This window comes from Leptonotus elevatus, chromosome 9 (genome assembly GCF_054856555.1).
Source record: "Leptonotus elevatus isolate MCC_2025b chromosome 9, RoL_Lele_1.0, whole genome shotgun sequence".
NCBI classification, from domain to species: Eukaryota; Metazoa; Chordata; class Actinopteri; order Syngnathiformes; family Syngnathidae; genus Leptonotus; species Leptonotus elevatus.
This window is the reverse complement of record NC_141247.1, coordinates 7,650,232-7,674,270: the sequence shown is the minus strand read 5'-3', so window position 1 is coordinate 7,674,270 and position 24,039 is coordinate 7,650,232. Positions and strand designations below refer to the sequence as shown.

General features: G+C 40.2%; 2 protein-coding genes across 4 annotated transcripts in view; one reads left to right on the top strand and one right to left on the bottom strand.

The window, feature by feature from the left end:
- The first annotated feature begins 912 nt into the window (after positions 1–912).
- On the top strand, positions 913–9,208 carry LOC147168246 (ankyrin repeat and SOCS box protein 12-like). Its single transcript, XM_086084381.1, has 4 exons — positions 913–1,061; positions 2,235–2,557; positions 5,743–6,271; positions 6,342–9,208. Exons 2-4 carry the CDS (start codon positions 2,273–2,275, stop codon positions 6,497–6,499), a joined length of 972 nt encoding a protein of 323 aa, XP_085940507.1. The 5' UTR covers positions 913–1,061; positions 2,235–2,272; the 3' UTR covers positions 6,500–9,208.
- arhgef9a (Cdc42 guanine nucleotide exchange factor (GEF) 9a) overlaps positions 8,743–24,039 on the bottom strand; it is a 49,459-nt gene continuing 34,162 nt past the window's right edge. For all 3 annotated transcript variants that reach the window (XM_086084378.1, XM_086084379.1, XM_086084380.1), the window contains 7 exons: positions 23,401–23,580; positions 22,432–22,664; positions 21,553–21,682; positions 20,682–20,813; positions 17,273–17,516; positions 16,597–16,665; positions 8,743–14,158 (listed from right to left, as the gene is read on the bottom strand). In XM_086084378.1, the coding sequence (XP_085940504.1) occupies positions 13,983–14,158; positions 16,597–16,665; positions 17,273–17,516; positions 20,682–20,813; positions 21,553–21,682; positions 22,432–22,664; positions 23,401–23,580 (1,164 nt within the window). In that variant the 3' untranslated portion in view covers positions 8,743–13,982. The remainder of the gene's footprint in view (positions 14,159–16,596; positions 16,666–17,272; positions 17,517–20,681; positions 20,814–21,552; positions 21,683–22,431; positions 22,665–23,400; positions 23,581–24,039) is intronic.

Genomic DNA, 24,039 nt, shown 5'->3' with positions numbered 1-24,039 from the left:
CTAAAATCAATGTGTCACTATCGCCATCAAGTGGAGATAAAACAATGATACACTTTCAATAAGTTTAGGTACAGCACTATTGACTTTAATGTTTTTCTGCTGGATGTTTAAGACAACGACGAGATTTTTAGTCATTACAAAAATTAAAAAAATATTGGAAAATATGGACATATTAAATCGGCTCGGCACTCGCGGATAGTAGAGGTTTATCAGATTGGTGAATATTTGTTTTGGTTTAAGTTTGAGTGTTGTACCGCTGAAAGTAAGATTTTTTTTTTTAAGTGAAGTGTACTCACATTTGTGTGACACTACAATTTTTATGTGCTCTCAAATAATGGAATATTTATCGTTAGTATTCACAGTGAATGCCAACAATGCGGACTATTTGCCATCTGCACAAAGAATGTGTTGCTACATTCTATGAAGACGTGGTTGGGTTTGGCAAAAGAACAGCTGACTGACGGCTTCTCTGCGGAAAGATCTCAGTCACACAGCTGACACAATCAAATGGCTTCTGTTAGGAAACTGGGGGTTGGTGGAGACACTATGATGGCAGCGATTCTTGTATATTCACCTGTAACTGCGGCAAATATATAAATGCAAATTTATTTTGAACACTTTCCCTCCAAGGACAAAGTGACCATGATTGATAACATTCTTCACACATTTAATTCTGGCATATAGATATAAACACATCTACTTTATTTGTGCTTTTGTCCTTGACAAACACACTCCTACACGCGCCAATCGCAGAGTGTGACTGGTCTATCACCTTTCTAATTTTAAGCCTGAGCTTCAACTCTCCAAGAATGGAAGTTCAGCCAGACCCATCTGTGGCCTAAATTTAGCCTGCGCCAACCCAGAAGTTTTAGCCCCTCACACACACACACACACACACACACACGCTATCAAGCACCTTTCGCAACTCACATTTCTTTGCATTCATCACACACACTAACACACACAGGATTTTCCCCATACGCAGTGCGTATTTCCTTTCTTGAATGTAACTTGAAGGCGATGACGTTGCCTTTGCTTGGAAATAACCTCAGCCCAATAAGGTGAGTCTCTAATGATTTTTTTTTTGTTTATAAAAAATATAATGCATAATTTCAAACTACTGTCTGCTTTTAATTGTATTATGTCAATCTGTTTGTGGCATTAATGCATCGCATATCATAATGTAAACTGTAATTATGCTAAATAATGAAATAAAATTCACACTTTATCAAAAAGAAACCCAAATATTTGTAATCATTTCACCAATAATGTAATAAAAACAATCCTTACTGATATGCAGATAATTACCTTTTGGGGATTTATTACATTTTCAGGTGTGTCTTTTCTATCTCTCTCAAAATTGATAATTTAGAACTTGTTTTATACATCCTCAAAAAAAAAATTGGACAGTTAAAATTTCGGTGTTAAATGTTTCAGAGTTGATTCAACCCCCAAAGTGTATTTTTAACAATGTCTGATTTAAATGGAAGTCAGAGTTGATTTATTTGGTGTTAAACCAACTCTGCAGTTACTCGAAGTCAAAGCAAGCTCCGCCCACTGGATTAGAAATGTGCTGCTGCAAAGACTTCTGGGAATGCCAAGTATTACAGTTAAATGCACCTGTTCTTTTTTTTAAGGTTTTGTTCATGTTTTATTGTTAAATAATCAGAGACCTGATAAGTTCACTGCTACATTAGTCTTTAGTGTTGCTATAATACAAAATGATAGTAGTAAATAATCATATATTACAGTAGTAAATAAAGTGTAATAAAAAAATATTACAATATCAGTGTTTTTTATTAGATTAATGAAATCATTACATTATTGGGTTTTATTACATTCTGGATCAATTTGAGTGCAAATTTTATCACATTGTCATGAAATTATCACATTAACCTCCTAAGGCCCAAGCTGTTTTTTACATGCAAAGTGCTGTCCAAGCTGTTTCACCCCACACAATTATATACAGAACCTTCTGTTTGTTCAGATAATGTTAATTTTTTAGATTGTATTTCCCTCTTAACCTCCTAAGGCCCAAGCTGTTTTTTACACGCAAAGTGCTGTCCAAGCTGTGTTTTTTACATGCAAAGTGCTGTTCACATATGTGGCCACTAAGCCTTAGGAAGAGTGCCACATTGTTTCTGTGAGTAAACAAAGTTGTGTTGAAATAGACACAAACTAAGATGACAGATATGTATTCAGCACATGACCACCCCCATTTTCTGCTCATGCAGATGGAAGAGCTTTGACTTGCACCAGCCCGGAGGTAAATATGGCTGTGGGTCAAGCCGTCGACATGAGTTTGATGGACATCTCCAAGATCTTCTCACTGCTGCAGCCCAAAGAGGAGGATGAAGGCAACGAGCTGAGCCAAGCCTTGAACAACGCCGTGAGCGGTGACGACGTCGTTCTTCTCTCTGAGCTTCTTTCTCAGGAGAGCTACAGGAGGTCTATCAACATTCGAAGCGGGTGGGGGGTCCCCGTCACCCCCCTACGGACTGCTGCCGCTCTGGGACACCTCAAGTGCCTGGAGCTCCTACTGGAGCATGGAGCAGAGGTGAGATGTGAAGCAATTGTTTGTGATGTGCAGCAGTGTGGGTGCAGAGGACGCAAGTAAGAATCCTGGGCTGGTAAACAAATATTATTATTATCTTTCAATATTTGACACCTGCCTAACATATTATGCATTAAAGCTCCATGATTAGAGGAGACCACCTTTCATACTACATCAGATAACTGAGCTCTGAACGGTCTTCACTGATCTCATTTTATCGTTATCGACTGTGACAGACACAGACAACTTTACACCAAAGCAAGACTTACAATAAAACAAATTAAATGAATCAAAAGGTAATAATGATGCAATAATTTGTGCCCAACAGCTACTTTTATAATTGGATGAATGAGACCCTTGTACATAAAATAAATATAAATTCCTCTCAGGAATATACAGTAGACTAAATTAATTTGTGTCCAAATCACTTTTTTTCTTGAACCATTTTAGCTGTAATAATGCAAATGTAATGAAGCCTCCCAAGGATGTGGATTTCTGTCAGATGTAGTCTTTTTAAAATACACAACAGCAACAATGTTTACATCAACATTGGTCCTTTTAGCTCAATTGTGGCCACTTTTGGCCAATTGAAACCCAAGACTACTTTTTAAATTTTCGTATTTACTTTGTTAAATAGTTTTAATGTATTATTATTATTATTAGTAGTAGTAGTAGTATTGTGTAATGCCTTCTACCAGATTACAACATTTAGGCCTATAACTTTTTGACAAAGGAGCCATATCGATAATCTTAATTTCCGTAATTTTACTGCAGTTCAATGCAAATGAATGACACAATTTAGATTTTTAGAAGTGGTGATACTGACCATGATGAACTATATTTTAATTTAATTAGTGGAAGCTTCCTCTGATACCTGAAGAAAGATTGTACTACTAGCTATGTGAAGAACAAACAAAGGGGATACAGTACTAAAAATAACAATATACGTTTTTTTGTCCCCCCCCCCCCCCCCCCCCCAGTCTTATTCCATCTGATTTATGGGTTTGAGTTAGGGGACCCTTAGCCTGGCAATAGCCAGATTGATTTGTGCTTCACTCGAGGGAGTTCTCCACAATATCAGTCTGGGATTGCTCCACGTTGATTTGCTCGGGAAAGGCGGGACATTCGGAAAAATACTTCGAGCTGATTGGACGATGCGGCATCTTGTAAACGTTTGTTTGGACCAATCACGGCCACGGACGAAAATGTCGTCTTCGTTCTCGCACGAACATATTACCTTACCAGCCAAAAAAGCACGAAGCTCCTCTTGCTGTTCAACATTCAACAAGGAAACTGTGAGTAATTCTGCGAGAACATAATTAATTGCGGCGTCCATTCGTCCATGTTAGGTTTGTTTATTTGCCCCGGCGTTAGCGCTGGCTTCCTGGTTTTGTCACAGCTGAGCTGTATATCACGCCCCCAAACATAATGTCGCTCCGTGATTGGTCCAAACCACCAGTGGTTCGGATCGGTGAAAATCAAGGGGAGCGGTAGAAGATGGATTCTCGGGAGTTTGTGAACTCACAAATACCGCGAGAATACATATTGCAAGAGCAAGGTTAGGGGACTCCCCTGACTGGCCATAATTGCAGGGCACATATAGACAAACAATTTCCTTCTGCAAACCAAACATCTGATATCTGATCATTTGATTCAGGTGTGTTGGAGGAGGAAAACCCCTAAAGCCCCCGAGGACCTAGATAGGTATAGTTTCCAATTAACCTAATGTGGGAGGAAGCCCAAGTATCAGTTGAAAACCCATGCAAGCACATGGACAGCATGTAAACTCCACACAGAACTGTGAGGCGATTGTGCTAGCTTGATGGTCACATATTGTTCTCATATTGTAAATTAAAATGGATTTTTGTTCTTTTTTACTGAAACTTATTGATCTGTTGACTTGGTCATTTTTGATGCATGTATTAAAAAATGTTTAAAATGTCTAAAATACATCAACTGCTGAGATGTCTCAAAAAGCTTCACCCAGTACCTCGATGCTACTTACACTGCACCAGCTAGCTACTGTAGCAACGAGTTTTAGCGGGCTACGGATGCGGCTGGACACGCTGCAAAGTTAATCACCAGTCAGTAATCATTGCCTCCGTGATGTCGAATAAGCTACATTTCTTGAAATGAAAGAAGTGCTAATTGCTAAACTAACCTAAGATAAGAAGACACGGCTAGCACAACTAACACCGAAATGAAGTGTTTGGATTATAAAGGCGGAGAATATCCAATTTTTTAAGTGCAAAACAGCAGGGAAATTAAGGATTCTGGAGAGAAAATCTACTTGATAAACAGAGCCAAAACTGGAAAATGAATTACTGTATACTGCGGCATAGGCTTCGGCAGCCATGAGGAGTGGCCTACCGTTTACTTTAGTATTAAATTGTTGTTTGTTTTCACCATAAAGTCCTGAATTTAGATTTTGAGATCTGCACAACCTATGTTCACATAATTACATAGTAGATCATACCTTTTATTTATTTTTACATTTTTTTTAATAAACTCAATTTAGCTTTGCTTCATTAAACCCTTCCTTTTAAAGGGAAGTCAACCCAAACCTTTTTTTGGGACAATAATATGTTCTATGCAGCCCTACTAGTGGTTAACGTTGTGTTAGTGGAATATGAGTTAAACAGCAAAATCAATTTGTATCCATCTAAGGGGGCGGCCATTTTGCCACTTGCTGTCGACTGAAAATGACATCAATGCTGCTCAGGTAATAACCAATAAGAGGTGATCTATTTTCTGAGTTTGGTCATGTGATGTTCACAAGCTGAGCTGGGATTTGTCGTTGCCTGAGTCCTGAATAACTGTGATGTCATCTTCAGTCGACAGCAAGTGACAAAATGGCCGCTCCCTGAGATGGATAAAAACGACTGGATTTTACTTCATAACTCATATTCCAAAAATGTAATATTAATCAGAATGTCATGTTTGGACTAGTGAGGTCACAAGGTCACATATATCATATTATTGTCAAGAAATGTTTAAGGTTGGCTTCCACTTTACGGTCACTGGAATTAAACTGCAAGGAAAAAACAAACCAACAAAATTAGAAGGTTGCTCCTCAAATGAAGTCATTCATTTGCAAAATTGAGCTGTAAAGAAAAATATACATGTATTTCAAGCTTTGGGATGATTCACCTCTGTCAAGTTTTCTTTGTTGGTGTAATCCCGTCCAGATAGACAGCCTGGACGTGAAGGCCCAGACGCCGTTATTCACAGCTGTTAGCGGCAAACATCTGGATTGCGCGGTGGCTCTTCTAAAGGCCGGAGCCGACCCGAACGGCAGCCCACACAACAACTGCTCACCGGTGCTAACGGCTGCCCGAGAAGGGGATGTGGACATCCTCCAAGAGCTGCTCCGCTTCGGTGCAGAAGTGGACGTTCGACCAAAAGTACCAGAGTGGGCGTCGAATGCTACAACATGCAGAGGGCCTCTTTACATCTCAGTAGTGTACGGACATCTGGACTGCTTCAAACTCCTCCTTCTCCATGGAACTAACCCCAACTATAACTGCACAGATGAGAAGATGCTGGCCCGATTAAAGCAGCCGAAGACTGTGCTGGAGGTGTGTTTGCGTTACGGTTGCGGCGTGGAGTACATACAACTTCTTATAGACTTTGGCGCAGATGTTTATCCGCCTACACTCATCATTGACAAGACAACAAAGCAGAATGAAGCCTTGGCTCTGCTGCTCAAAGAAAGAGGTAAGACCCGAATGATTGTCTACACACAAACTTTAACTGTCTCTCTAATTTTGTGTCTTTCTGCAACCAGTTTGTCCCAAACCTCTGATGTCGCAGACTCGCCTGGCAATCCGCAGAAGCCTTCATTTTGCTAACAAAGAGCCTGCCATTGACAGTTTGGATATTCCTCTCATCCTGAGGAACTACCTGAAGCATAACACGTCCGAACAAGTGGGATGTCGCAGTTAGCATCAGGACAAAAGCAGCAATCATTTTATCGTCAGTCTTTTCAGTTTATTAGTAAGGACCCCGCTGTTTCAATGTCCTTGTGAAGTGTAACACCATTGATGAGCACTAGAGGGCGCAGTTGCGCTACTCACTGCTCTGACTCACTCGTGGGACTTGCCAAAGGATGTTAATCTGATCTATTTTCGTCTTCAGTCACCCTGAGCCATATCTTCTGATATGTTCTCACTCATAAACAGTTAAATCCCTTCTTATAAAGAGTCACAACTGGAGCAAACCTCTCAAAAACAGACACCCACGCCACATCACGCCAGGGAGTCAACATCTCGTCTGAAAAACAGTCTTGCATCTGTGGGAGGAAGAGGAGCATTCGGCTGAGAGATGTATTTGCATAAATCTCATTACTTATTGATGGCAGCATAGCTACAATCTGCAGACTCATTTTTGGTGGGCATTCCCCGCCCCTAGACTAATTTTAGCATCACCTTGATGAAGTAATTTTAAATCAGGGGCGTAGACATAATTTCAGAAATTGGGGGTATTTGAGGAGGGCGGAAATTGTTCACGAGTAGAATGTTCATCTTCTCGCATTTAGTATCCAAAGATAACCCTAATGTCAAACTGTGTTTGACAAAACAAAACAAAAAACTGTGAATCATAACCAAAGAGAGACAATGTGAAAGACAACTAAAGTGACAATGTGTATAATTTACCGCCATCTAGTGGTCATCTATTAGAATGCAACAACTTAAGTTCAACGCACGTGCATTTTGAAGCACTCGCACTAACGTGCCTCAGAGAGACCACACTAGCTTACCACCAATTTCTACGTTAGCGAAGTTCTCCTTTGGGTATCCGTAAGACCTATTAGCGATGACTAGACTTACGGTTATATGAAAATAATGTACGTTGACATTACATATGACATTTTATTACATATTATTGAAATTAATAGTATGTTTTTAAAATGAATGAATTATAAGATCACCACTAGATGGCACTAAATCATATACTGTGTCTTTAAATGGCCATAAAGGCAACACAAAAATTAAAAAAATTAAAACATTGTGACACAAAATGGAAAGGAAGTTAAAATGCTTTAAATCATTTTTTTATATTATTATATATTAAATCCTATGATTTCGACTATTTTTGATTTTCCCAGTCCTCCATGAAAGCAGACAAACTGGACTTTAAACTAACAATCATGATCATCAGCATGAACTGAAAAATAATCAACACCAATCGTATTTTATCATGACAGTCATAAAAAAAGAAGAAGCAGGAAACAAATCAGAAAATCCTCTGATGCCCACCAAAATCGTAACATGTGAAAGTAGGATCAACACATACCAGAATAATGAGAATATACTGTATGTAAACATGAATATATAAAAATCATTAATTCAGTCTAGTTAACCTGTTCTGAACTTCAACTTTAAATGTGTTTTATCCATCAACAATAAGTAACATATTGAAAAACAGTATGAATAAGCCGGTAACCCAGTGAGGGTCGGACATTTGTGACACTAGCGAATTTTGTTGTCACATTTTTAACTGTTTTTCTTGTCATGACGACATTTTGAACATCTTCAAAATGTTCTTGCAACGTTTGCGAAGCTTGAACAATCCCTGACGGGAGCGTGTATTTACTACCTTCGCGCCAACACTCGCAAACTTTCACCCCTCAGTGGGATACGGGCTACTAAGTATATGTGTGTAGTATTACAATATCTGCCAAGCAAGGTGACAAACTACTGTACAGCAGGCTAAAGTCTTCGCATCAGGGCTCTGATTGACACTATGGGCGCGTTTGGAAATACGCTATGAAGTCCGTGCACTACAGTGAGAATGTATGTTCAGAGGCAAAGTGCGCTCCGCCCGTATTAATTTCCGCAAACTTTCATTAACAAAAAACAAACAAACTCTAACCAACTTGGGACCAACGGTACATGAATGGTGAATGACGTTGATATCCCCCGTCAAGCCACAACCCTAGCATCTTGCTAGTACCATTTCCATCACCACCGGAACACCGTGTCCCCAGTCAGAGTGTCTTGTGCGCAGTGCACTGGCAATTTCGAGCAACACACTTTTTGAACAGTCCGCACTCGAAGTATTTCCAGACGACAGATTCTACGCCCCTGCTATCGACTCCCAAACCCAATCTCTGAATTAATTCATGTGCTAATAGTGTCATAAGACAGAATATATTTATTAGTGTACTCACACACAAATGGCCCAACACCATTCTGTAGAGTTTTATTGTCAACAAAAGTACAGCTATATCAGATATGGATTCATTTTTATTTAATTTTTTTACAGCGAAGTACAACATATTCCCAGTGCTTCTGAATACACCAAAACATATAATGTACATACAGTTGACATCTCCACTCTCCCATTCACAGTTTCTGGATTGAATAGGCATTATTTTTCATTTCTACATCAAATAAACTCAAAATGCCAGCAAGAACAAAAATGACAAATGTTTGCATATGGAGACAAGGATTTCGGGTAGTTAACTGTCTGCGGGAGGCAAAACTCAGACCTTGGACTATATGGTATCATACAATGGATCGCGTGTTTGTAAAAGTGGAACGTCAGTCTTCAGCTCACGTTGCTGTCATTGAAAACCACATCTAATATGGCTCATTGGACTTTGTGATACCCTGACTGTTTAGATGCAACCAAGGGATCACTCGTGGTGATGTCGCCACGCTCCATGCGAGTGCTTTGTATACACTTTGGAATAAAAAGTGTGAGTGAAAGCAGCCTCCTGTGCGTTCTGTTCTGTTGGCTAACTTAACTAAAACAAATAAGATAAAACAGCACTGAGGTCAATCCTCTTATGCTTTGAAAAAAAGACGAAGCTCAGAATGTTAACCATATGCGATCAACAAAACGAAGATATACGTTGGTTGAAAAATTTAGACCCCAAATTATAACATTTAACACTGGCTTCTAATTAAATAAATACAAGTGAGAAATTAATTGTCACTGTCAAATTGCTCCAGAGCTTTATTTGGAAACAAGAGCATGATATGAGTTGTAATGAAGTACTCGGTGAGTGTCTTCTGGATTAGGGCTATTTTTAGCACATCCCCACAGAGTTCCTATGCATTCAGCTCTTCCGCTGGACTAAAAATCTATACACAACACCTATGATCAGTGCTAACTCTTATATTGTTGTCATAGAAAAATGATACCCGTTTTGCCTCAGATCTGAAGCTCAGCCGTTACTGGTATCCATAAATTAGCAGCCATTAGAGCTATGCCAGTGTCGATTGGAATAGAAAAGAGAAACATCTAATATTTGGCAAAGACAACGCCAGTGCCTTTCATTTGATCCGTCAAGAGCTCACTTTGACTCTGCGTGAGGTGAAGTCCCTTTCCTCTTCCTGACATGGACGAAGAACAAAAGCTGCAAGCATAAACGTGACACAAGCAGGAGACAGCTGGACAGACCAGAACTCCCTCTGGTGAAATGGCAGTGAGTTCACAACTGAATGCTCGATGGCGGAAAAATGCCATCAGAAGTGAAATGAAACTAAACAAACTGTAAAGAGTTGTTTTAAGTCTCATGCAAAGTATCGGATGCCACAAGCATGCATTTACCTGGTACTGAGCTCTACCATACGCTAGAACTGGAACAACATTCGTCTCCAACGCAAAATACCAATATCCAAATATATGATCTGTTCTTTTTACACTATTTACAGTGTGTAGCTGATAACGTTAAAATAGATGACACTTTCTTATTTAATTCATAACTCATTGCTTATAATATTCATTAAACAGTATACGCGTAACTCGACTAAGCAAAACTAATGATTTCTAATATATATTCCAAACAAATGCTCTTTCAACAATAAAGGAGTTCTACGTCATTTCTATATACTGTATCTGAAATCAGAATAACTTATATTTGTGCAAGATCATTGCAGTTATGCAAGGGTGACACAGTAACAAAATAAGTGTTTTGAGTGTGCCGTGTGCACAGAAACGACTCATGTGGAAGAGATCTGTCCGAGTGGATCTCGATCGAGCGAGAGAAAGGAAGAGACCGTTGCAAGTCCCACACTGAAGGGAAAATACATGACAAATTCAAATCTGCCTGCGAAACTGAATAGATAATCACTAGTGGAATGCTGGAAGGCACTGTTAGATAGCATCTCTCTTCTCCGCAGCACAACGGGCCAGTAAGTGCGCATGATTGTGTGTCTCTGTGTGCGTGTGCATCTGCGGGGGCTGAGGAGGTGGGGTGGGCGCAGCACTGGACCTGAGCTTATCATGGTCTAGGAACCGTATGTTGTGGGTGAAGGGAATTATCTTCCGGAGCAATCTGACTGGGAGAGACGGCACTCATCCGTGTCGCAACGTTTTTTACTGAAACAAAACACAGATTGTACGACATACAAATAAATTCTACGGTGTTTTCCCAGGAAGTTATAAGGCCCGTTTGAAGGCAAAATAATGACATAGAACAATGCACTAAATAACTCTTTCATACTGAGTAACAAAGTAATGATGATAACTAGGGCTGGACGTTTATGGGGGAAATAGCAATCACATTTTGTTTTATAATTGAGATTAAGAAAATAATTATTCATTGATTTCAAAAACGCTACTCAAAATATCATCATAGCTTCATGCTAATTAATCCCTGCACATTGAATGCTGTTCATGAACACTATTCTTTTTGACAAGTACAAAATGTCCTTCTAAATATGAGAAATTCAAGCCTTTTATGTTTTTATTAGTGCTGTCAAGTGATTTATTAAAAAAAACAACTAATTAATCGTACAATATTCCGTAATTAATTGTGATTAATAAAAACATTCTGCTAATAATTAAATCTTGTAACAGATATTTTCTTGAGTAAAATCTTGGAAATAATGTAAAATCATCAAATAGAAAGTACATTTTGATTCAAAGACTGTTCTAATAGCTTTTTTTTTTTTTTTTATCCTTGAATGCAACGCTTTTCCTGTAAAATAAAGTAAGTAAATCAGGAAGTAAAACTACGTATAGTCCGTGATTCCTTTAAGTTTGGCTGCATACGTGAGCAGAGGTTGAAGGTCAACACAGAACGGTTGGTCATAAAAAAAAAAAAACACTTTAAAGGATTAAATGTAATCTCCAGAGTTAACGCTTTAATTTTGACAGACCTCATATTTATTCCTCATTTCATTCTTAAATACCCTTATCTTTTTATCATATTTATTTCATCTTATTTTATTTTCACAAGTCTTGGTACTATAATAATAGCAATCAGAAAAACAATAAGAACAAATGGTGGCTGTTTCCGCACATTTTGGCTTCTTAAGGCAGTGTGGTGTCGTGCGTGGATCGAGAACACACTTAGAATGAGAACAGAAGAAAGTTGTGATGGAACTCTATTAATATAAGTCGTTTTTCACCTATTGGGAAGAATTTGTGCCTTTGAGTAGTGTTATCTTACCTGTGTGTATGTGTATCTACAACTTTTGTGCGTAAAGATTCATTATTTGAAGGAATAACACTCTTGAAGTCTATGCTTATTTCCTGTTAGCATTTCAATGGGATATTACATTGACTTTAGCATTAGCGGCGGTAGCCGTGCGTATGTGTAAATATCCGTTATTACTCCCCAAGTCGATGCCAATTTCCAGTTAGCATTTCAGTGGATATTACATTGACTTTAGCATTAGCGGCAGCTTTAAGTTTTACAGTAAACTCCAAGTGGAGTGTTATTAAACAACTTAAGAACGCTCAAGGACGGCGAGCAAACAACATGGTGCATTCAGGGTACTTTCACAACGTCAGGAACTTGTAAACGCACCGCTGATAGAGAAAAGCCAAAATTGAAATCACTATTACATTTGGATTAATCGTCCAGCCCTAGATGGCACATTGCTCAAATACCCCGATGTTCTGTACACTGAATCCAACATGACGTGTCTGAGCTCAAAATATGCTCATAACCCGTGGCCAGATGTTTTGCTTACATTCCAACTGGAACAACAAAAACAAGCTTTCTCAACATCAGTTTTTCAAACTGCTCAGCAGAAGACGAATCTCGTTCAATGTGGGTTAAGCAAATGCATCTGATCAGGCCAGTCGAGAGAAATTCTGTTAATAGTGTGGAGCACTGTGCCAGAACATGGATCAGATTGGAATAAACAACACGATGAGGGAGGGGAATGCCAAGATTTTAAGCTGCAGTCTGTGGAGATGCATGAATCACAATCAGAAAATGCCTGCATGCTACACATTTGATCCATCTTTGTGCCTCTATCCTCATGTTGCACTTCTTCTTCGCTCCTTTTATAACGTTGGCCTGTTGACCTCCTCGTGGTGCTTTGGGGTCTACCTTATTTTACGACAGCCGTGCGTGCACATACACCAAAAAGTACTTAGCCGTGCTTTGCCATTTTCCAGTGTGAACAAAACAAAATAAGTCAAAAATAGTTTTAAATAACTGATAAAAAAAAGGACATTTTAAAGATCAACCTCACTGCCCGCTCCGGATGCATTTCCAGAGGTGTGCCATGCTCTTTCGTCCGTGAGCTGCCAGCACAGTGCTACAGCGGTGGTCTCTGGGGAGAGAGGGCAGGGGCTCTGGCACGAGGCGACTGGAGCGCAGCCTGCCTATCTCCCGCTCCCAGCAGGTTCATCTGAGCGGCAAGCTCCCCACAACCCACAGCCCTTGACCTTCTGCGTGATGGGATATGAATACCCTGTCAAAACTGCTTGGTGAAAGAATGTTAATACGCTTTACGTTTGACATTCCCACTATTGATTTGTTCCTGGAGCCGTCATATCATGGCCGGTGGCGGGTTTCTGAAGGATTGAAAAGCTTCCCCTGACTCATATAGGCTGAGCAGGTGAGCAGAGAGATAAAGATGGCGGGATGACGAAGAGAGAGTGACTACAGAGCAGATTCGAATGTGTGTAAATGGTCTGTAATTGGCGGTGGGAGAGGTGATGTCCAACAGAGTGGAGCTTCCGTTGGCGAGTGCCATAGGCCTGTCGTTACTTGGACACACATTCACAAGAATGCAACGCGCAGTCTCACATAGCAGCACAGCAAGATCTTGGACACAATCGTACAACGGCCGGGCGCTGTCCGCTTTGTGTCTTCAGACGATGGATTTAAAGAGGAGTAAGACAACAATCTCTACGAATTCCAGGACATTCAGATGGTGTGTTGATACAGGTAAGTTTTGCCGAATCGGAGTGAGAGTGCAGTGAGGGTTGACTCAGCTGGAGAAGCATGATAACTAAGAAGGTTTTCAACATGTATGAATTGTTAGGTTTTATTCCCCGCGTTCTGTGAAAGTCTTCAGTCCTCTTGCTGCTTTCAACCGCACCCAATCTTAATATTGGTCCTTAACTTTGAAAGTCTCAAGTCAGTGTGTTTTTGTATTTTCTTCATTGTGGGACACGATCATCCAGTGTTTAGTGCTTCTAAGAAAAAATAGCTGGTCCTTCAGAAGAGTCTCTATTTCTTAAATGGAGCTAATCTACTAAAATTTTGCCAGAAAGGAGCCTGGCCTCTTTTGGATTGACTGAATTCAAAAACCTCTCCTTGTGCCATGTCCTCCGTAACCTCATACTGCCCCGCGCTGAGGGGTTCCTGGGGAGGCGGATATGAGGGGGGCGTGCACCTGTTTACACCTAAAAGAGCAGTGGGCGCAGAAAAGCAAGGGCAGGGGGACAAGGAGGCGGCATAGGCACAAAGCAAAGAGAAAACAATCGTCAGTATTGTCACTCATTTGCTTGACAACACAACATCTATTCATGCTGCCATGGCACACAGGCGCACGCATCAAAATGAGATTCCATTGGTAACATTCCTGCATGTTAAACCTGAATGATCGGAGGATGACTGCTGACGAAGATGACAAGTGGAATTCAGCATTAGTGATGACGCGAGGGAGACGAAAGATGCTATTCAAGCAAACGAGAACCCACGCATCGCACCCGATACAATGCTGCAACGGTCTTTTGGACAAGAGACATTGTTCCTCCATTTTTTGTTGACAGCATATTTGTTTGAATAGCACCCTCAACACGAGAGGAACACAAGGGTGGTGAAAATAGAGCCCAACAGAAAGCTTTTAATGTGCATTTAACTAGATTCTACCAAGTCATTTAGCTAGTCTACAAGCACCACAAGAATGCTGGCGTCGTTACAAACAACTATATTTGGAGATGAAAGATTCCAAAGTTGCCATGGCATCTCAGAAATACATCAAAATGATGAGAAACAGTGTGCTTTGTTACAGGTATTTTGCCAAACACTGTTTCAGCAGCAGTGAGAAGGGTTTGATCTATTTGTGATAGAGAAATCCGTTTCTCAGAGATACTGCATGTGATAATGCTTATCAGCACATTGGACAGTGACTGCATGCTCCAGTGCCAACGTTAATGACAACACCCCCCAATGCTGTTTTTACAGTTGCCATGGCATCTTATTGTGCTAGCTCTAAAGAGAACGCGTATGCATATACCTTTAGCATTTTCAAACCATGTCCATAAAACATGGCCCTCGTTCGCAAGATGAAATCTATAAATGAATCTGAAATTCAAGAGAGTACTTCACCTTGTGCCAGCCATGTAACACACACAGCACCAAACACAACATTTACTTGGGAAAGACATCTACGAGGGTTGACGCCAGAGAGAACATTCACAAGTGGTCATTGGTTAATTCATACTTTAATGGATGATCATGCTTATTGTGCAATTGGCCATAGCGAAAACATCACTCATGGAAAACAAACTAGACTAACACTAAATGGCTAAAATGCATAAGATGACACCAGCAGTTGTGACATGTGGGCCCAGTGTTTGTGTTGTGCTAGCATCTAAGAAAACACATCTGGCATGTCTTTTTTTGTCAATTTGCTGTAACACTTGGTTTTCATTGGCGACTTTATCTGTTGTTCCATCAGACTCATTTATACCAACTAAAGTAGTAAACTCAGTTCTGACAAAGAGAACAAAAAGGTTCTGGCTAAGGTACTTGTAAAGGATATAGAGTTAAGTGCCTTGGAAACGTCTTCACACCCCTTGAACTTTTTCTACATATCGCCACCTTACAACCACAAAGTTCTGATTTTTGTTTTGAGATTTTATATAATGGACCAACATAAAGTAGCACATAATTGTGAAGTGAAATGGAAATGATAAGTTGAAAGAGAAAATTAAGGGGGGGAAAAAAATCTGAAAAATGTGGTGCGCATTTATTTTCAGCACTCCTGGGAGCCAATTTTCTCGCCAATTTTGATTCTGAGGTTGCAATATGTGGAAAAGCTCAAAGGCTGTGAATCCTTTTTTTTAAGGCACTGTACCTGTTATGTTTAAATGGTTGAAGAACAGCTGGTAATTACAAGCTGCAGAGAGGTGAAAAGAAAGCGACAGATCTGAACTTTTACCTCAGACACATTGACTATCTTGGGTCATCATATTTTACAATTAAGTGACAGAACAAAAATCAGAAAGAACAAAGTTTGTTGAAAATTGTGACTGACTGTTCATAGCTTAACCTTGACTTTCAGCTTTCTTTGTCATCTTGCGTTGGATCTTATCAGCGTTCCCAAGCTCAGGAGCTAATCTTACATGGGCTCCTAACCTACTAAAAGATTCCTAAAACTATAGTGACAGCTGTGATTGTCAACTATATAATAAATGTCTCGGTACCAAGTCAAGTTAAAACCAAGTTGCTAACGTTAACCCATACAGTTGATGGAGGTAGGAAATTGCTTCAAGAAAACTATGACACCGGATCCAGATGCCATGAAGATAGGTGTCATCTTTAAAACTCAATACTTCATGCAAACAGTCCCTCTGTCTTTTCATTGATGCTTAACAGCTGATTTACTACACGTGGCAAGTCAGCTAAATGTGAGCAGACAGACATTTAACTCAAATGGAAGACCAAAAGTAAACCTAAATCTACGGTACTTTTCCAGTGCGTGTGTGTTTAAGAAAAGTTCATGAAAGAAGATACAAAAAGCAGATTGAACAAACAGTAAACAACGATGAGAAGACAGAGCACAGCAGTGAGGAAAAGAAAATGGAAATCACCTGATATCTTCTTGTTGCCTCACCTTTCTGTTTGGTCACCTTTCTCACTGTCATGGCTGCCTGCCGTTTCTGGTACTCTGAGATCTCAAAACCTAAACAGAAAACAACACAGGCAGAATGTTCTGAAAAATGAGCAGTGACACTAGATTGCAGTTCAGAAAAAGAAGAGAAGTGAATTGATGAGTTAATTTCATATCATATCATATCATATCATATCATATCATATCATATCATATCATATCATATCATATCATATCATATCATATCATACAAATATGGAGATATGTTTGGGGCTGCAGGGTGACATCTGATTAGATGCTTAGTAAGTGCCTTAAAACAGTGATACCGCAGCACCTTTATCATGTTATTGTTTTTTGTCAATGATCCTCCCTCTGATCTCGAAAAAAAATAATGTTTTGGAACTGATACATTTTTAGGCTCAGCAAAGTACAAGTAAATATACTGTATTTGTCGAGCAATAGTACTGCTATAAAGCGTGACAGATAAGCGGAATAATATTTTGATGAATAACAGCATAAATGTTTGTTTGTTAGTAACAACACAATTGATAAAAATGACAACATTTTGAAGTTTAGACATTATTTCACAAAGAAGTTGTAACTTATACCTAAAACAGTTTTGTTATGCAGACAAATTGTATTACATAACAGCGATGAATGAAGCAAAGACGTGACTAACCGATTTTCTCATCCTCCAGCACCATCTTCCTCTCCTCATGGAAAGCCCTGAGCCAGCGGATCTTCTCCTCCGGCTTCTTGGCCAGGAAGATGTGGATCTCGTCGCTGTCTTTGTTGCACAATTTGAAGGCATTCTTCACACTTACATTGAAGTCATCGTCTCTCCCATCAATGGCGTCCCGCACCTCGTAGCGATCCATGTCGATGCGACCCTTATAGTACAGAATGTCCCGTCGTATCAGATCCTGGTGAGGTGCATAGAGAGATGCGTTGAGTGTGTGTTTAAATTTCTCCTCAGCTGTCAACAAACTACCTTTTCATTGATACCTGGTAGTCTGTCTTGTGAAACCCTTTCCATTTGCTGCCCAAATACACCAACATCCACTTCACACATACAGAGATGCCAGTTTTCCAGAAAATAAGCTCATCAACACGATTTTATCGCTGGCATTCATAAGTAAGTAAGTAGTAGCAGCACTTGTACAAAGTAAAAAAAGTTAGACTTTACTTTTGATCATTATACTGTGAGTAAATTAATTATCAATAAATCTCACAATTCAAACATCATGGAGACGAGGCTGCGTTTAGACTGCAGGCGTATCTGACTCAAATCGGATTCCTCCTCAAATCCAATTTTTAGTGTTGACTGTCCAGACTATTTTTAGCAAGTGTCCAAATCCGATCGGGCCCCGTTCAGACTGAGCCACATTATTGACCCATCTGACAGGTTGCTGTAGCAACGACGTCGAACAGAGGCAGCGCCCAGCGTGTGTAGTGTTTGACGTCATGTGACACTGTTTACCGCTCCGCACTGCCCGTTCCTTGCAGGCGCGTAAAAGCATATTTTTTCTTTTTCTTTCTTTTTTTAAACGACCAGGTTTCTTTGGCACTAATTCGCTATTTCCGGTTGCGCATATGAAGAACTGATGGGGTAGTGAGACCGGCTTCAGCGCAAGTATTGTAAACTGTCACTGTATTTCCAGTTGAACACGAGCGGAGCCGACGGGGCAGTGGAGCCGTCAAGGCGAACCGATTGGATATTGACAGCGCGGGTGCATTTGGTTTTTGCACGGGTAGAGTGACGTCAAATCCGTTCCGAGTAATTTGAGCTGACCAGACTGAGACGCATTGTGCCCAAATCGGATATAAAACTACCTCCCGCAAAAATCGGATTTGACCTGCTTTGTGACTGTTCAGGCTACAAAAGAGCCATCCACTTTAAATCTGGATGGGCCAAAAATCGGATTTGGGCTGGCAGTCTGAACGTAGCCTTAGCAGTTTGCTCGAGGATACATGGGAATTCGCCCAACCAGTCTACATGTGCTTTGTGGACTTGGAAAAGATGTTCGACCGGATACCCCGGGAGATCTTGTGTGGGTTGCTCTGGGAGTATGGGGTACTGGACATCCTAGTACAGGCTGTTTGGTCCTTGCACGACCAGTGTCAGAGTTTGGGGTCTGCATTGCCGAAAGTTAGATTTGGATACAGTGAGGGCTGCCTTTCGTCACCTATTCTGTTAATAACCTTTATGGACAGAATTTCTAGGCATAGCCAAGGCGTTGAGGGATCCGGTTTGATGGACACAGTATTACCTCTACACTTTTTGCAGCTAATGTGATGCTGTTGGCTTCACCAAGCTGCGATCTACAACCTCTCAATGGAGTGGCTCGCAGTCGAGTGTGAAGCGGTTGGAATGAAAATCTGCACCTCCAATTTTGAGACCATGATCCTCAGTCGGAAAAAGGTGGATAGCTCTCTTCAGGTCGGGAAAAGGATCCTGCCCCAAGTGGAGGAGTTCAACTTTCTTGCAGTCTTGTTCACGAGTGAGGGAAGAATAAAGTGGGGAAATCAACAGGCCGATGGGTGCAGCGACTCTGTATCAGTCATTTGTGGTAAAGAAGGAGCTGAGACGAAAAGGGCAGGTCTCCATTTATTGGTCGATCAATGTTTCTATCCTCACCCATGGTCACGAGCTGTGGGTCATGACCAAAAAAACAAGTTCCAGGATACAAGCGGTCGAAATGAGTTTCTTCTGCAGGGTGTCTGGGCTCTCCCTTAGAGATAAGGTAAGAACTAAGCTTGGTCATCCAGGACTGGCTCTGAGTCGAGCCGCTGTTCCTCCGCATTGACATGAGTCAGATGCAGTAACTCGGACATCTTGTTAGGATGACTCCTGGATGTCTCCCGGGTGAGGTGTTCCAGGCACGTCCCACTGGTAGGGGACATCCGAGACGACCCAGGCCACGCTGGAGAGACTACGTTTCCTAGCTGGCTTGGGAACACCTCGGGAAGAAGAGCTGGATGAAGTGGCTAGGGATACCAAAGTCTGGGCTTCCCTGCTTAAGCTGCTACCCATGCGACCCGACCTCAGAGAAGCGGAAGACAATGAATGGATGGATGGATAAAGCATTATATAACACACACATTCACAATCTCAAGATAAGGCCAAAGGCACAATCTGACCATGCAACAACAATGCATCCAGTCAACGTAAATGTATTTACTTCTATGTACACTTAAACTAATCACCACAACACAATTGCCCTAGGACTAAACAACATCCAGTTGCATGATGAGTTCAGCAGGGGTAAAATGAGAAACAACAGCTAATGAGCATGGAGAGATAAACCTGCATCTATGCACTATACTGATAAGAACAATACGAGAGGAGAAGATGGAGGGCTAACACCCCTAGAGGCCTGTCGCTGGATTGAGAATGCTAAATCAGGAAGCATAGGGAAAAAAAGAACAAAAACACATAATTCAGCGTATCCTTAGAACCTTTTTAAGTGGCACTGCAAAAACTGAGCTCTGCACACATACTAGAATTTGTTTGAGGTGCCAGAAATGATCAGTAGTGACAGACACAGGGTGGATGAGGTCAATAAATGATTAATGAAGAAAACACTAACAGTATGTAAGCCGCACATGAACTATACACTTGGTGTATGTAAGTAAATGATGAGATAATTGTTTTCGGTTCACATTTGGATGCATGCGAGGAGGCATTTCCTCCGCCTCGATGAGACAGCGTGTCCAAGTGTCTCACTGCATTCGTGCCTGTGTCTCTGTGTACATGCATAGTTGGGTGTAGCCGAGCATGAACATTCGTCTGACAGGGGAGCACAGCCTTGGTGCATCGGAGCCCAAACTACTGCAGTTACATTTGGAGAAATGTGCCGAGTATTTGAACTTAACCGAGGGCTCATGTGTCTTGCATTGGGTAATACTGCATATTTCCGTCCCGAGCAAGAAGTTGCACTGGCTTCGAGCATCTCTGGGATCAGCATGAAATGCACAACTTTCAAGCAGCGGACTCGGTTGTTTGTGCTCTCCCTTATCAGCTTGTTTTCAAGCAAACGAGAATCAAAATGAAAGGAAGAAAATGAACAAAGTGAAAGACATTCTACCTTCTTACAGAGAACCAGCTGGTGATCAAAGAGGAAGAAGACTCGCTGCTGGCTGCGCCCATATGGCTGATAGATCCATGACAGCTCCCCAGTATAGATGAGCTCCGAGCTTCTGTCCAAGATATCATCGCCCTAGACGCATGAAAACAGATACAAAAATCAATAAATCAAAGGTTTACAATGTAAAATAATCACTAAATAATATATTTATTTTTAGCTTTAGCTTTTTAATTCAGAATGTTTTAAGAGACATGTGTTGATAAACTGTAGCCCCCCGGAACGTGAATCCACTTTAATTATTCAAAAGATCCTAGATGCACCATTTTCCTATTCTTGCTCTTATTCATTTGACCATCATGTTTTTTCTTGTGCATTTAAAATGAGTTAGTCATGTGAATGATTTTAAGATTAGATCCCACACCAACAGCCAATATCTGTTGATATCCGGAAACGTGAAAGCTCAAGCAATTCATTCTTGTTGAATTGTGCGACTTCAAGAAACAATGACCAGTTCATATACATGAAAACGAAACTGAGCAAGGAGTCCAGGAACTACTGTAGCTGAAGAGAGTGAAGATAGACACAACAGATTTAATACTGTACATAAAGTAAAACCAGCATTCAGGAACAAGACACTGTCAGAAATAGGGGTCTATAGTACGAATATTTTGCCCCTCAAGGTACACCAACGTGCGCAGTTGTTGTGTTAATTAAGACTTCATGGTACAGGACACTATCTGTAGTTTTGAGTGTACAGACCCAGTGAGAAGATATTTGTACTTTGAACACACACACGCACATACGCCTACACGTACGCATGCACACACACACACACACACACACACACATGCACGGACACGTACGTACGTACCTCCCAGTCCAAAACAGATGCTTGCCACTGGGCAATTTTGTCAATGTTTTCCAGCCTTCTCTTCCTCTCATTGATCTGCTGGGTGACGTTTCGCATTACTGCCAAGGCTGCTGCCACGTATCGGTAGTCGCTAGAGACACAGACACAGTGCACACGTAATGACTCTTGGGGAATTAAAGGGTCGAGTTAAGCTCTTTGAAAACTGGCCACTCTTTTAAAAAAATTCTGGTGAAGTTGCAGTAATGAAAGACACAGTGTACCTTATTAGACATGGGATGTATACTGAAGTAATAGCGGTAAGTCTGCTGGAACAAGGTCCAAACAGTAAGATAACTACTGAATTCTAATTAGCCACTTGGTCTAGCAGTTGTAAAATACGACTGCATCAATGCTATCTGAGTAGGATTTTTCCCTCTATGCTCCAATGGCAATAGATCCAAGTATAGTGTGTATGTGTTTGACAGAGGGATGGCCTATACTTGGCAGATTCTTTGCAGTCAAACACTGTGAATTGGCAGGCTTTGCCGGCAGAGCTGGCACCTGTCCCGATCTGGCTGAGAGCGCCTGGTTTGTGAATGACCTGGAGCTGGCTGTGTATATGCTAAATCTCTTACACTATGTTTCTGTGGGCTTGCATGCACAAGTCTGCATGTCTGAAATTTCATGTATTGTACAGTATGCTATCATCAGGGAACCTCTTCAAATACTTTAGAAGAGAGCCATAAAGTGCTGATTGTGCACTCATGTACTAAAATGGAAAAACTGATAACATTCTCAAGATTATTGGTACTTTTAATACAGTGGTTCTTAGCCTTGTTGGAAGTACTGAAACCCACCAGTTATCTATGCTACTGTTGTGTTGTGTACAAAGTGTCACACCTGTGCTCTTGTGCAGTGTATTTGAGAAGCTCAGCCAACTGGAGTGGATATTTGCAGATCTTCTGGACTGGGGTGAGCAAGAAGCCGTCTATGGCAATGTCAATCATTTGCTGGAGGAGTCGACAGGCCTCAAAGAAGTGCTGGTACCTGCCATCCCTCATCAACTTGCTCAGCTCCATGCAAGCGTCCAAGTGGTTATTACAGTATTCTGAATATATCCAGAAACCATCTTGCTGTAATACAGAAGAGCAGAAATATCAAATTAAATAGTCATCCAAGACATGCAATTCAAGAATATTGTTTTTATAATCATGATTTACTGTACGTTTAAAAGGATGTTAGTCCTACTATCTACAGGACTGAAGCGGAATACCAGTTGCCCAGTACTATGATTTACCATAAAAAAAATAAAAAAATAAAAAATCTATGAGTGTTTGGCAATGGCTACAGTAAGTACATAAATTGTTTTCTTAATCATGTTCTTGATTCTTGAGCCAAACATTTTAGTTACTGAAAGTGTCATAAAATAGAATGTTTATGTCATAATACTACAATGGTTCATACATCAAAGACAAAATGAAAGCAGTTTCTAAACAAAACAAAAAACACACACAAAAAAAAAACTGCGTGGGCAAGATACCTCAATCAGAATAACATTTTTTTTTTTTTTACTTTGGTAATGGTCAAGGTGTAGAGTTTAAATAGGTTACTTCTTTAGATGCCTTTTTGGACTGGCAGTACACAATGGTTCAGTATGGGATGATATTTACAGTACAGTACAGTAAATTGTACATCTCTAATTTCTATGTTTTGCACTGCATGTTCAAAATAAACGCTTAATCAAACAAAAACACATAATTCTGTAAAGAGCAAGGAGGAAGAACAGGTCAGGCACAGCTGAGGGATGCGAGCACACATGTTAAAATGTTCATAGGATTGGGAAAACCAGTAGTTACACAACAAACTCACGTGTTCTAAAAAACATGGTCCAATTTCAGAAAGGTGGGGATCCTCTGTGTTGTACTGTTTCTCCAAGTCTCTAACAAAACCCATCTGGAAGCGGTAGATGTCCTCAATGTTTCCGAAGATAACTTTTAGTTGGTCATCATTAAACATGTCCACACGCTTCCTGCACTGGCGCAAGTAACCCTGTAAACATTTTTAAAATAAAAAAATATATATTTTTTAAATTCAATTAGGGGTTGGCAATCTTGCAAAAATAGAATATCAAAACATTTTTAAATTTCTAAATCACGATTTAGATTTTATCACAATTTTGTTTTATTAATATGAAATACAAATTAAATTACACACAAAATTAGAGTAGCATTGAATAAAGAGGCTATACTTATAGTTTGTGAGAATGAACACGGTAATAATAAATACCTTTTTGTAAAGAAAAATATAAATTATAAAGCAGCAAAATAGTCTGTTCATTTCACAAACGCTAAAGAAGTCGTTTGTTGTTAAAAAAAAAAAAAAAAATAACCTGTACGATTTCTATTTTATTTGTTGCGCCACTATTAGTGAAATGATTGAACTGTTCAATCATGCTTTCAATGATAATGCAGTTCGGAGCCAGTAATTGATTGAAAATGAAAATAGCGG